The sequence below is a fragment of the Camelus bactrianus genome, chromosome 16 (genome assembly GCF_048773025.1).
Source record: "Camelus bactrianus isolate YW-2024 breed Bactrian camel chromosome 16, ASM4877302v1, whole genome shotgun sequence".
NCBI lineage: Eukaryota > Metazoa > Chordata > Mammalia > Artiodactyla > Camelidae > Camelus > Camelus bactrianus.
The window spans coordinates 6,144,410-6,159,282 of NC_133554.1; the positions used below are offsets into that span (position 1 = coordinate 6,144,410).

Sequence of the window (14,873 nt, forward strand, 5' to 3'; positions counted from 1 at the left end):
ATGTGATTGGTGGTCAGAGACAGAGGTGGCAGCTTCGGGACAAGAAAGGCTGGAGCCAGGGCCGCAGGCAGCCGGTCCCGGGGTCACCCCGGTGCTGGGCTCCGGGCCAAGCTTGGCCACAACCCAGACCCGGATCCTGGGGGTCTCTTTAGGGCTGTGCCTCCTCTCAGGTTGGTGTGTCACAGTGGGGCGGGGCCGAGGGGACCATGTTTTGGAGGTGGGGGAGGGGCCATGCTTCTCCGGAGCAGCTTCTCAGAGTGACCTGGGAAGCAGGCTTCTGGGCTGGTCCTCGGTTTGGCCCAGATAGAACTCTTTCCTATTATGATTGATTGTTTATTGATTATTTATGTTGACATTACTTACAGAAGCTAGGAAGAGGCGAGGAAGGGTCGTCCCCTACAGGTTTCAGAGAGAGCAAGGCCCTGCTCTGCCCTGGATTTTGGACTTGTAGCCTCCAGAATCATGAAACAATACATTTCTGTTGTTTTAAGTCACCCCGTTTGTGGCAGTTGCCACCAGCATCTTTAGGAAACACACCCCGATTTGAATATATATGTTTCTGGCCTGCATCTTGACCAGTGCAGCCAATAGCCTGAAGTTTGTCAGACAAGAACCAGAAAAAACTGGGGGCTGTTCTCTCAAGGAGACACAAGCATCCTTCTCCGTGTGCTTACCGAGCCCAAAGAAGCAGTCTGGTTAAGGCTAATGTCATGAGAGAATGAAACAGCTCCTCATCCAAAGGCCCAGGCAAATCCACCGACCCAGTCTTCCCCACCCTCACCCCATTCACGGGATCAGGCACCCTCCTCCAGGAGTGAGAAGGGAACCTGTTACTTGTTTTTGCTCCCTCATGCTGCAGCACCAGCGCCAATAAAGCGTTGCCTGAATTCCTCGTCTGGCCTCTTATCGATTTCTATTGATTAAAGGGTCCAAGGACCCTGGTCAGTAACAAAGTGATGGTCCACAAAGACAGGCTCAGACTCTGGTCCTTGAAAATATGTGCCCTCCAGAGGGAGACCTGGGGAGATTTCTATTTACTTAGAGAACCGCAAGTCATTTTAATGAAAAGTCCTTTAAATTTTCAGACACAACTCAAATCAACGGCTTTCTGGTATCAACAGCAATGAGCCATGTTTACACAGCAGAAACACTACAAGATCATTTGTCTAACTTGAGTAACTCAGACAGCCATTTACACATTTCACTGATGAGCTTTTATTAAAATTGTACATAGAGCTTAGTTAATTTTTTTTTAAAAAAGAACTTCCTTTTTTCCTAGTATCAAAATAGTTCTCTTTTTTAAATACCTTGAAAAACTTTAATACAATTATTTGTTATATATTAAATACTCTCCTAAAATCTGAATCATTTCTCTCCCATCTCTTTTCTCCTAGAATCCTGCCTTTCCATCACTACCACTTTTTCTTTGGCATCTTTAATGCTTTATCCCAGAGAAACATTAAAAGGAAAAGATTTTCCTGTTAAGTCCACTATTTCAAAAAAAAAAAAAATTTAAATAGGAGAAGACAATTATATTTGATTTGATTTTGAAAATTCTCATTAACTAGGCTTCCCTACAGAGTTATGTTTGCCCACATCCAATCACTCTTTAGTACAAGTATTCAGACGCTGGAATTTAAATAAAGCAGCATTTCTTGTCCTGAAATGATTATGCTTACCCAACATCGCCCTCTAGTGGTCTGGAAGTATAAAAGCAGCCAACAACATAGAGTATTTTGGGGTATTAGGTGTTGGAAATCTAGATGCAGAGACGAAAAACTGTTTTATTTTCAAGACAACCAGCTTCCCCAAATCCCACTCTCAACACGAGCCATCTACAGGTGCTCAGTGCAGAGTCTCGAGAAAGCCAGCGTCACCCATCACTAGAATACACACCATCAGAGGCTGGACTCTGGTAACATTTTCTTCCGACCTAAGGAAAGAGTGTGGTATTTCACCTTCGGTAAGGTTCCGAAAGAAGTCTGCTCCCCGGGAACACTCATCTGTGACGTGCCGAGAGTACTGGCCCTCGGGGGCCTGCCAGCCTTGCGAGGGAGGCGCAGAGAGCTGGGCGCTGACCGGACGTCTCTCTCTGGGTGGCCATCCGGACCCCTGGTCAGGCTCTCTCGAATCCCGAGGGATGGGGACGAGCCTCGAGCCTGCTCGTCCACAGCCGGGCTCAGCCTGCCACTCACCAGGGAGCCTGGGGCCGCCTGGGGGGCCGCTTGGGGGGTTACCTCGGCCCTGTCACCCTTCCTGTTCTCCTTCCTCCAAAACACAGCCCTCAGAAGGGTGAGGGTACCCTGTGGGAATCGGTCTGTCTCCGAGTCCCTGCCGTCCGCATTAGCCCTCATCTTGCCTAAGGTATTTCGGTGACTGTCTGCACTGTTTCTGGAAAACATGGTAACATTAGGAGCCTCCTTGGGGGAGGGCACTCTGCCCCTGCTCCCCACCGGGCCACTGCCCTTACAGCTTGTGGGCTTCTGGCCCTCCGGCCAGGCTCGTTTCTCATTCTCCATTGAGGACATCACCGTAAGGGGCAGGTCAAACTGTCTGGGCAGCCTAATATCTTGACTAGAGTTTTCCTTGAGCTTCCTTGCTGTGTTGGGGCCATCTGAGTCGCCAGGGTGGCCCGAGGGGCAGGGCGCCCCGGCCAGCACTGGCTCGCTGGCTCGCCCACTATCTTCACTTTCACCCTTAGCAGAAAGGGTGGCGTTTAACCCCGGTGCTGCGGACTTCTTATCCCCGCCGGCAGCGCCGGTCAGCAGCGGCACGATGGACTGGCTCGTGGAGCGAGGTCTCCGTCTGGACTCCAAGTACTCCACCAACCCGACAGATGCCCCCGGTGGTGGCTTCTCCCTGGGGCCAAAAGACCACCGGAGGGGCACAGTCTTGAAGGCCCCCTGCTTGGTTCGGGAAGGGGCGGGCCCCTTCATGCTGATGCTGCGGCCTTGGACGCCTCCTGCCAAAGGCCTGACCTCCAAACCTCCTGAAAGAGACACCAAGAGCATTAGCGCCCGAGTACCCCTCCAGCTGCGCTAAGAGTAATCCCAATGCCCGTCTAACAGGCACTGGTTGAGCACCTCTGACGTACCAGGCACCATCCTGGGCCCTGGGGGCACAGAAGTGGGCAAGACACTATGGCCCCTGCCCTCGGGGCATCAGAATTTACACCCGCTGTTCCATGGAACCCATTTACACATTTGACGCCAGCGTCAGTGAAGGCAGCCACACGCTCAGGCAGAGCGGACTCCCGATAGAGCTCAGCCTCTGAACCATCTGGCCGAAGATTTATCATCATCCTCATTCGTCTTTAAATACTGCCATGAAACAGAATGCTCAGCAAAAGTCCCTGCTTTTCTAGGTCAAATGCGGTCCTTGTGTCTTTCAAATGCAAGAATCTCAGCTATCCTACTTTGGGCTTAAAAAGAAAAAGTAAAAGAAGATGATTGTTTAATTTTATCAGAACTGCCAGATAGACGTCCATTGTGTTTTGCAACATTAGTATATAGTTAAAAAGATGGTTTTGATATATATTGTTAAGCAAGAAATAGTCTAGAAAAACAGAGTAATCCAGCCTGCAAAAAGATACACACATATATGTGTAGGTGTATGTGTGTGTATGATACGTATGTGTGAAAATATACAAAGACGTCTGGAAAAATAAATACTAAAATGACAAGGGAACTGTGTAGAGGGAACTGTGGGGGTGCTGCGTATTGATTTTTTTCTTAATTCTTTCCTAAATCTCAACATTTTTAAAGGGGACATACATATACTCAAGGTTGTACATATTTTCTTAAGAAACAGTCAATCAGTTACAAAAAAAATTCCATTCATAACAGCATCAAAAGGAATAAAATACTTAGGAATGAACTTAACCAAGGAGGTGACTTTTACACTGAAAACTAGAAAACACTGCCAAAAGAAATGAAAGACAATATAAATAAATGGAAACACATCTCACGTTCATGGACTGGAAGATTTAATACGGTTAAAATATCAGTATTACCCAAAGCAATCTACGGAGTCAATGCGACCCCTATCAAAATCCCAGTGAAGTTTTGAGCAGAAATAGGAAAACCCACCCCAAAGTTCCCATGGAATCTCAAGGAGCGCCAAACCGCCAGTCACAAAAAGACACATACTGTGTGAGTCCACTCTATGAGCTACTCTGGGTAGTCAAAAATCAGAGAGACCGAAAGGATAAAGGTGGTTGCCAGGGGCTGGGGTGACGGGTAGGGGTGGGAAAAGGTATAGAGTTTCAGACTTACAAGATGAAAAGAGTTCTAGGGACGGATGCTGCTGGCAGCTGCACAAAAACGCGAATGTACTTAATACCCCTGAACTGTACACTTACAAATGGTTAAGGGAAGTATATTCAATATCTTATAATAACCTATAATGATAAAGAATATGTATAAATATGTGTAACTGAACACTGTGCTGTACACCAGAAACTAACACACTGTAAATCAACTATACTTCAACTAAAAAAATAAATGGTTAAGATGGTAAATTCCACTATGTGTCTTTGAACACAATAACAAAAGTAAAAAAAAAGTCTGTTAAGGCACCTTGATTTACAAGATGCCTGTCATCCCTGAGAAAGAAATCTTCAGCTGAAACACACAGCCCACGTGGCACAGGGCCAGTCACACGATTCAGAGAAAGACCCGAGGTCAGGTGCACCAGCCTCTCCTCCACAGCTGTGCCCTCTCACCACGGAGCCCGGTCAGCCCCCCGTGATTAGCACAGACAACCCGGAGGAGCTGTACGGGGAGCGACTAAGGGTCCACAGAGGCACAGGCAGGGGCTCAGGGAGCTCAGAGGAACAGGGGAAGCCTGCAGATGTCACCAAGGGTGGAGGTGCCTGGACTGAGAGGCTGCGGACGCCCATCAGCCCCGCGAGGGAAGGACAGCATCTCAGAGGTTCCGCGGACCTTGCCTTTCGGATTTTTCACAGACCATCTTTAGGTTTTTTTGTTTGTTTTTTGTTTTCTTTAAAGTACTTCTTTAGATTAGCCAGCAGTACACACAATCTCACCCAAAATACTTTGTAATTCCAGTCCCGATTGACGTCGGCCCTCCACCACTAAATTCTCACACCTTGGAGGGGAAAAACAAAAACTCAAAACAAACAAACAAAAAAAACCAAACCAACCCTGTCCCGAGGACTGAGACGTGTGAGAAGCCACAGCCCCGGGAAGGGCAGAAAGGGAAGCTTTGTAGGAGGAGGACAAAGCGGCGACTTTCAGCCTTTCAAAACGGGACAATCGGCCTGAAGCCCTGGCAGGTGGCGGATGGCTTGGCAGCGGCCCTGGCACACTGTCCATCCTTCCCCCGAGGGTGGAAGGGCCCGGGCTGCCCGCAGCACCGCAGTGGCAGCTCATTGCACGTCCCTGGACCACAGGTGCCCACGCAGCGCCCGGCTCCTCCTACTCAAAACGCAGTGAGAAAGCACGTCGGCCACCCCCATTATTTTCTTTTATTCTCATTGGATCAGAGAGGGAGCCAGAGCTTTAGACACGCGGAGAAATACGCGGAGAGATGCGCGGGAGCGCGCCCACGCGGATGCAGCGCTTCCTGCTCAGCAAGCATCTCCCTTCCGGGGGCCAGGCCGGGCGGGGGAGGGGCGGCCCCGCTGCTCCTCCCCTAGGGAGCTGGGCCTCCCGAGATGCTGGGAGCCAGAGGCAGCGGTGGTGTTCAGAGACCCCTTGGCGATGCTTCCTTCCCGCTGGAGAATCTGTGGTCCTGCTCACGCCCAGTCTGGCTTGAGAACCAGGTAGGGTCTAGACTCTGACGCCACACTGAGGACACCCACGGTTAAGTACTTCCAGAAATCTGTACAAGCCCCAGAGCATACAGAACAGCTTCCCAGGGCCCCAGGAGCCCTCCTCACCCAGATGGTGCCTGTGCGGCCCAGTGGGCACAGCCCGCACCACATAGCGACCCGGGAGCTGGCGGATGCTTCACTTGAGAAATGCCACGTCCGTTCCTCTGTGACTTTTTCTTCTGGGCTAGTGAAACAGGGCATCTGCCCAACCGGACGGTGTGTGCTGTGAGCAGGGGGCGGGGCCTCCTCTGGCCACCCTTATCCCACCTGCAACAGGACGGGGTGGAGGGAAGCCCCCATGGGAAGAAACTGAAAAATAACATACATACGGGGGTCTGGCAGTCAAAGAATAAGAAAAAACAGAACCGCTGGAAACGGAGCCATCAGAGAAAATAGACAAAAATCAAAGCTCTCAAGGAGATTTAAGTGCAGAACAACAGGGGACTGGAAAATGTGCTTTCAAGGTTTTAAAATTCAGTACCTGAATTGAAAGCATGCAGGGTCATGGCGAAGACTCAAACTGAAATTTTCAGTGGCCTGAAATTATCTTGAAATCTGTGAAATTCAGTAAATCCCACAGATTTCATAATTGTGAAAGCAACAAAGTGAGAAAGAGACAGAAATCACCGGGAGAAGCTAGGAGACTGGGAGGACAAAACTATGAGAACTAACAGGCAAATAACAGGAATTTGAAAAATAGGAGAGACAAGAATTAAACAGAAGAGCGTTTCCCTAAAGAAAAGCCTGCATCTTCAGAAGAAGAGGACTCCCCAAGTTCCAGGCAGGGCTGGTGAACAAACACAGACCCAGGCATATGCGAGTAGAATTTCTAAACTCTAAGGTCACGGCAGAATCGTAAAAGTTTCCAGCCAGAAAGAACAAGTGACTCTCACATGAAAAAGAAGAACGTCTCACCTGCGACCCTGGGGCCTGGAAGACCGTGGGAAAACACCCACAGACGCCCGAGAGAAAAGGACTGCAACCCAAGAGCCCTGCCCCAGCCAAGCTGCACCCCCTCTGCAGGGGGGAAATATTTGCGGCTGCGCAAAGAGTCAGCATATCTGGCATATCTGAAAAGACCTTTGACCAAGCACCGAAGAACCAAGACCTCAAGTGCCAGGGTGACAAAAAGAAGGCAGACAGGGGTGTTCAGGGGACCCTGCAATCATGTTCCACCCCCTACACATGGTCTCAGAATGTGTTACAGAAAGTTAAGGGAGTGTGTTGGGGACGGGGAGAGGGACTGCAGAAGGAACTCTGACTACAGTCTGGAACAGAGTATGAAAACACCTCAGTGAAACCTAAGAGTTGAGGACTGATGTAGGGGAGTTCCTAGCACAGACTGAGGGAACGTGTGAAAGCATTTCAACACTCTCATTTTGGGGAGGCGGGGGATGGCGTGGAAGCGTTCTGCAGGTCTCCTCCTATCCGGGGAGAGAGAGCAGGCAGCGATGGAATAGATGACTCTAGGGAAATAGCAGGCTTCTCATATCCATATACTAATAGGAAACATAAATATACGTGGGGAATATTGGGAAATAAATATTGGGAAACATAAAGTAACCATGAACAAGATGGAAAAGAACAGAACTTCCAAGTGAATGAGGGGAAAAAAGGGAACACACAGCAGCATGATCAAATCAGTAAAAATAAGAAAAAAGTAACAGTCATAGAAAAAATGTTTTAAATGAAATGAAATCAAGTGTTGTAGTTGTTACAGTAAGTATGAATGGACTGATAAGATAGGCTCTGAATTTTTGTCATTAAAAAACCCCCCAAACCAGTTTTTAGTTCCTTAAAAAACTAAAAATACAGTTATTGTATGACCCAGCAATCCCACTCCGGGCATATGTCCAGACATAACTCTAATTTGAAAAGACACCTGCACCCCAATGTTCACAGCTGCACTATTTACCACAGCCAAGACATGGAAGCAACCCAAATGTCCACTGACAGATGACTGGATAAAGATGTGGTGTACACACACACACACACACACACACACACACACACACACACAATGGAATACTACTTAGCCACAAAAAAGAATGAAATAATACCATTTGTAGCAACATGGATGGACCTAGAGATTATCATACTAAGTCAGTCAGACAAAGACAAATATCATATGATATCACTTATATGTGGAATCTAAAATATGATATGAATGAACTTATTTATAAAGCAGAAACAGATTCACAGACAGAAAACAAACGTGGTTACCAAAGGGGAATGGCGTCAGGGAGGGATAAATCAGGAGTTTGGAATTAACAGATACAAACTACTATATATAAAATAGATAAACAACAAGGTCCTACTGTATACCACAGGGAACTATATTCAATATCTTGTAATAACCTATAATGGAAAAGAATATGAAAAAGTGTATATACACACACACACACACACATATATATATAAATAACTGAATCACTATGTTGTGCACCAAAAACTCACACACTATGAATCAAGTATACTTCAGTTAAAAAAGACATGGAGAAGTTAAATACAACAACTAATTCACCTAATTTAGTCGTTAAGATATAAAGCTCCCATCCCCCAAACAATGTCCATTATTTTGTGTTCTCACACAACACTGACAAAATCATCACCATGTACTAACTTGATCACAAAAAGGGAATCATTTTTGAAAACCATATTCTTGAATCACAATCTGTAAAATTAGGTATAAAGAATAAAAACTGACCAAAAACTCTTAAATACTTGAAACACCCAGATAACCTTGAGATGAAAGAGGAAATCAAAACCTGAAATAACACACTCTCTGGAAAGCACTGAGAAAGAGAAAACAAAACCTTTGAGGCTCAATAAAAAGCCACAGAAGACATTTACTGTCAGGAGCACCAACACTGAAATGCTTTAGCCCCAGGCCCCCTCCTCTGTGAAGGACCTTTGCAATTTTTTCACACAGTCACATTTTCATACAATTGCAAAAGTAAGGTGTATCTATGTTCTTTCTCTTACAGAGCCTGTCCCAACACCCATCCCCAATGATATGAGCTGCAGTCCCCACAAAACTTGGATCTGTTTGTTTTAGTTTAAAATGCCTTCACAACTGTGAAGTCCCTATAACCAGAGCTCACAGAAGGTCAGTATTTCCCTACAGGGGACTGCTGGGATTTGGGAGGGACAAGTCTGTACTGACTGGTACCATTCCTGGACACTGCAAGCCACTTAGCATCCCCGCCCGCTGGGGACTAAATGCCAGTTGTCCCCTCTGCTCATTTGACATCCCCGTGGGGAGAGGATGTAGTACTAAACCTCTGTTGAAAACCTACATGCTGGATTTTGATCTAACAGGAAAATCAGGCCGGATTCTCAACCATCTCAGAGCCTCTCCAACAGATTTCAAAATCTATCGCCGTTTTATTCAAACCCCAAGAGGGGGAACGCTCCCTGTGGAAGCAAGGCTCTTGCAGTGTCTGAATGGCATAAACTTGAGTTTGGAGCCACGCCGCCAGGACTCCGGCTGCCAGAGGGAGCAGACCTATTTGCAGCCCGGCTACCTCCCAGGAGTTCCCGTGACTGGTTACTTCCTAAGATCAGCTTTCTCCTTTGCAAAAGGGCTAGAATTCCACCTCTCATCTGAGTCGATGAGGTAAGTAAAATGCCTGCAGGGGCCCGGGGGACAGTTATCTGTCAATGTTACTTCTCCGCCGGCCCTCGCGGTCTCTCTGGGGAGTTTTCTGGAGCTGGGCCTCACCGCTGTCTGAGCGCCCTGTGGAAAAGCTGGCCATCTTTTGAAGCTGTCTCCTACAGGGGGTGTGAAACACATTTCTCCCTGGGAGAACTGAGACATGGCCCAAGGTCCTAGGCCTCTGGACAGAACTGAGATGAACTTATGAGGCTGTCAGAGACTCATGCTGGTGGGGGATGGACAAGCTTGGGAAAGAACGCCTTTTGTGTTCACCAGACACTACCCTAAATGTGCAGTCATAAAAATGTAAAGGAAAAAGAAATGTCAGAATATATATAATGCATCAAATAGTGGATGCTAAGGAAATCAGACCAACGTGATACACGTGGGAGAGGTGGTCCCATTCACATTCTAATGGTGAGATTTTGGGAGCCAAAATGCTGAACATCAAGGAATAATTAACCAAACTTTGATACATAGACTGTAATAATCAGAGGGCTGGATTCCATGATAATCGAAAACCACCTGCAGCTTTGAGATGCGACCATTATATATTTATTCCCAACAGCTCCTTGCCTGGAGCACATGCCCAGACTTTACGTGACTCACTCGCACTCACGTCTGTGTTCCAAATTCACTCTCTCGAAAGGGCCTTCCCCGCCGCCCCCGTCCTCTCTGCACCCCTTCTCCCCCACCCCCAGCCTAGATACCTTCCTCCTCTGATGAGCTCCCTCTTCGCCCTTCTCCCTGCTTTACAGCACGTCATCATATTCCTTTACTCGCTGATGCACTGTCTCCCCCCTTTAGATGGTCGGCTCCAGGGAGCAGAGGAAGAAGGTACCTGCGGCTGGAGGGCAGCGGACAGGGCGGGCTAGGTCCCGGGAGACCTGATCTGCAAGATGACCAAACCTCTCACTATGACGGACTCTTTATAGAAACACTCCAGGCCACGAAGTGCCAGCACTTCCGTAAAGATGAGGAGCCACGGTTGTCATGGAAAATGAAAGCAAGATCAGCAAATTTAACGAGCGTGATAAAACGTACCCTTTTCCTGCCGGGGGAGGCTGTTTGTGAAGAAGGCAGGCCCCGGCGCCCGCGGCCGGGCAGGAGCGGGGGCAGAGCTCCAGGACAGCAGGCTGCCCCGCGTGCTGCTGTTACTGCTCCCGAGCCGATGCAGCCAGTGGTCAGACAAGGAGGAGCTGGTGGAACCTGTGGAGGGAGCACAGACAGGGCAGGCTGGGCCCCACGCCATCCTTCAGGGCCCCCGGGGTGCGTCTCACGGCCGGGTTCACCTCCCGAGCCCCGACCAGGATTACTGATGACGGCTAGAGGAGAACCTGTGCTCGCGGGAAGGCGCCGGGGCACAGAAAGGACACTGTGTTGATGAATACCGAAATGCTTTTCACGAAACCACAGGTCGCCAACTCCAGTTTTCCAAATATGGCATATGTTTTACTCTTTCTACATCTATCTTCCATGAAAAGGCAGACTTGGCACATCGGCGGATTTAGACCTCCTGGCGCATGTTGGTTTTATTCGGCCATTTTCCAAGCGTTTGGGGGGAAAATACCTGAGGAATTTTTTTGAATGCTCTTTTACCCCCAAAGATAAGGATGGCTAGTTTGCAGAGTGAGGTAAGTCCCACAAAACGGTCGGTTTTGACCCTTCTTTTCCCTTCAGGCTGCCACGCAAGTCTGAGGCTGCCTAACAGACCTGGCCCTGGCATGTGGTTAAGTAGCTGTTTGCTGTTAAGGCCCCACGCCCCTTGTAACTGCCCTTTCCTTTCTAATGGGACGAATACAGGTTTATGTTGCACAAGCTTAATTAAAATCTGGCTTCACAGGAGTGAGACTGGGGATGAGGACTCCCACACTCCCAAGAGCCACCTGCCAGATGCAAAATGTGACTCCTTTTCCTCTTCCCACTCTTGGATTCCAGCATGTCCATCCCACATCCTCACAAGTGGGACACTAGTCTGCAGTCAGAGCTCCCTCGCTCAGGCCCCTGCCTACCTCTCCGGACCCTGGATGCTCGGTGGAGCATCTTCCCGGTCCCCGGCCCTCCTCTCGCCTGGAACCAGCAGCAGCACCTACCTCTCATGGAGCTGCTGGCCGACCAGGGAGGAATGCTGTTTCTCTTCTGATAAAACAGGATGTAAGCGCCTCGGGTATTCACCTCGTCTTCTAGAAGCGGTTCCACCGTGCTGTCATCATAACTGTACCACTGGCCGTCCAGAGAGTTCCGGCAGTAGGCTGCGAAGGTCCAAACCCCAAGGCCCCATTACTGCAGCCCCACAAAAGCAGGAAGACATTTCCCGCTGGTATAGCTGAAAAGCGGACGTTTGTAACAGAATGAGAAACACTGGTCCATTTTTAGCCAGAAATGATTTTTGTGGAATCAGAAAGGATCCATCAGTTACACTCCCAGATGCTCAGGGATAAAGGAAGCTGTGGCACCACGAACAAATCCTATGTTGCAGGGCTTGCTCAGGCAAAACCTCCAATAAAAGGGGAGTCCCCATTGGAATGAAAACGCGATTTGCATTTAAACTTTGTACGTGGTTTACTTGGACATCGTTGGTTTTAATCTTTAACCTTAACTGCAAATTGATTTTTGAATGCTTTTTTTTTTTCCCTAAGAGCTAATGTTGTGGTTTCATATAATATACTTCGGATAGATTGCATTGAAAAAATACAGTTATTTTTCCCTTCATGCCTACTGTGATGTTCTGGCAAACCTGAATGATGAAAGATAATTTAAAAAAAAAGATAATTTAAAAAGGGAGTCCCGAGTTATTTATGGGAGCCCCAGGCAACAATGCCAGTGTTCACGCAGTTCTTCTGAGAAGCTTCAGAACGCACCCCTCTGAGTCAGTGTGCAATGAAATCAGGCAGCTGGATTACGGCACACTTCTCTCCTGCCTAAGACCTGCAGTCAGACATCTAAGAAAACGTTCATAAGTAAGATTCTCACCCCCTTCCAAACAAGTACGAGAAATACTCCTCTCTTCCTCCGGACCCCAGTAGACGGTGTCATAATACCCCAATCCGGGAGCCAGCCAACTTCTGTCTGTAATGTTTCAGGCTCTGCAGGTCACCAGTGGCCACACACAGTTTCTGCCATGTATTCTTCTTGCTAGTTTTTTGTTTTGTTTTGTTTTGTTTTTACTACTTTTTAAAATGTAAAAACCATTTTAAACAGAGGCTGCAGCACATGGCAAGGGCCTGGCACAGAAGGGGGCCTTCATAAATATTTGTTCAACGAATAAATGAGTGATGATCTTGGATTTTTATACAGTCCAGTGTTTTCTAAACTGCAGGGACATTACTAGTACACTAGGAACAGCACACTTTTAAAAAAATGAGATATTTTCATTTTTTCCAAAGATGAAATAATTCATATGATTCTAGAACAGACCAAGGTATGTGATGAGGAACAACTGAATGAGGTGTCCAGCTCTCTGTTTCTGTCCTTCCATCCTTCCCTCCTCTCAAGTTCCTCCAAGGGATTCACAATTAAATGTACCCCAGAGAAATAAAAAACACCAAATCTGTTAAGTAAGAGTCCTTGAATCAGATCACAGATGAGGATAAACGTCACTCCCTGGGTTCCAACAGCCACCCTCCCATATTTCGTACAGTCGAAAACTCAGGCTGTAACTTTCTATCCCAACCACCAACCTGACTCCACTCTACACCTGGACCCGCCCTTCCCACCCCGGCAGGTGCTGGACGTGCGGCAGGTGAGGGGTCTGCTTGTGCCAATGCCCGGCAGCCCAGGGGTGCCTCTTCCCGGGGCGTCTGGAGGCCCGGGCCACAGCCACGGTCCGAGAGGCAGGCTCACCTGTGTAATGCCCACCTTGCAAACTGCCGTGGTGGTTGCAGACAGCGTACAAGTCGTAGAGGAAGTCGGGTGGGTAGCTGGTGGGCAGGCAGGCCGGCTGCTTCCAGGAAGGCCAGGGGCCGGATGTGGCCTTGGGGCCGGCGCTCCTCTGGGCCACGTGGGGAGCCATGTCGAGGCCGGAGAGTGGGAACTTCACCAGCGTGGAGAGCTTGTTTCTCCTCTCCCCGACCTGGCAGAACCTCTTGAGGTGGATGATGAGGATGTCTGGCAGGGTCCACAGGCTCAGCTTCACCACGCCCTGCTGGAGGGCCTGGCAGTGGGGGCAGCGCCACGCATCGTCCTGGGCCAGCTGGAAAGGAAGCCACCGGGCCCGTGAGGCCCCCAACCCCAGGCTCACGGCCCACCCGCCGAGACCCCCCCCCCCAGCCCCCTGCCCAGCCAGGACCTGCTCCTCCTTCGTGTAGAACTGGAAACATTCGTCCAGGGTGCAGCTGGGCTGCTGGTGCGCCTGCTGCTGCCGCCACACGCTGTCCGCGTCCTGCACCTGCTCCTCCCGGAGGTTCCCGAACAGGCTGCGCGGGGGCAGAGCAGACAGAGGGCGTGTGGGCGCCTGGCATCTGCCGGGGAGGCAGGGCCCCCTTCCTAGGGCTCCCGCTCGATTTTACTGGCATTCTCGGTCTCCCCTACCAGCTCCAGGAGGGACCAGGTCCTTGGCTACCCTGCTTTGTTTCATGCTGGGGTGCAGGGGCCTGGCATCAGTAGGAGACTTAGAAATACTGGGCCGAACAAGGTCCTTTCCCAAAGCAGAGCGAGTGCCCTCAGGGTTAGAGAAGCAGCCACGCTGGGTGGTTAAGAGCACGGGCTTGAGCCAGGCAGCCTGGGTTCAAACCCTGGCTCTGCCACACATGAGCTGTGTGACACTGAGCAGCCGTTTAACTTCTGTGTGCTTCGGTTTCCACACTCCTCATAGGATGTAATGCGTGAAATAAACTGCATGTCTGTAAAGCGCCGGAGCAGTGACCGGCGCGGGGGGAGGGTGAGCGTCACCTCACCGTTTACAAGCATGAGTGACACGACCAGTGCCACCACCCAGCGCCGTCATCATTGCTATTCCTGTCACTGTTGTTTATACACTGACAAGTGCCAGCGGGGCTTCTCGGAGGACTGGGTCACCCGGCGTCCAGGAGGCACGCCTACACCCGACAGTCACGCCGGGGGAACTGCCACAGAACAGGCCCCGTCTCCTCTGCGGGACTCACCGCTCCTTGGTGCCACTGTCCCACTCCACAGCCAGTTTGATGTGCGGGGGGCCCCCCGGCCTCCTGGGGTGCAGGGCCCTAGGGAGAGAGCACGGAGCCCGTCAGGTCTTGAACTCACAGAAGGTACCCGACCCTGTGGATGGGCACCTCCAGGTCTGGGGCGGGGGGAAACGTGGCAGCACCCTGATGAACAAGGTGTGTCTGGGAGAAGCACCCCAGCTTGACCAGAGCCGAGGCAGGATCACCCAGGCATGGAGCACCGAGGGGGCATGCAGTG

At 49.7% G+C, this 14,873-nt stretch overlaps 1 protein-coding gene across 4 annotated transcripts in view; it reads right to left on the minus strand.

Annotated features, from left to right (window-relative positions):
• Nucleotides 1-1,191: 1,191 nt before the first annotated feature.
• The window catches only part of USP43 (ubiquitin specific peptidase 43), a 48,440-nt gene continuing 34,758 nt past the window's right edge, over nt 1,192-14,873 (minus strand). For 2 of the 4 annotated variants that reach the window (XM_074342202.1, XM_074342200.1), the window contains 6 exons: nt 14,597-14,674; nt 13,783-13,909; nt 13,338-13,686; nt 11,588-11,746; nt 10,539-10,703; nt 1,192-2,989 (listed from right to left, as the gene is read on the minus strand). In XM_074342202.1, coding sequence (XP_074198303.1) covers nt 1,899-2,989; nt 10,539-10,703; nt 11,588-11,746; nt 13,338-13,686; nt 13,783-13,909; nt 14,597-14,674 — 1,969 coding nt within the window. In that variant the 3' untranslated portion in view covers nt 1,192-1,898. Of the gene's footprint in view, nt 2,990-10,538; nt 10,704-10,885; nt 11,065-11,587; nt 11,747-13,337; nt 13,687-13,782; nt 13,910-14,596; nt 14,675-14,873 lie in introns of those variants that run through there. The other 2 variants (XM_074342201.1, XR_012499363.1) reach the window with 2 other exon arrangements.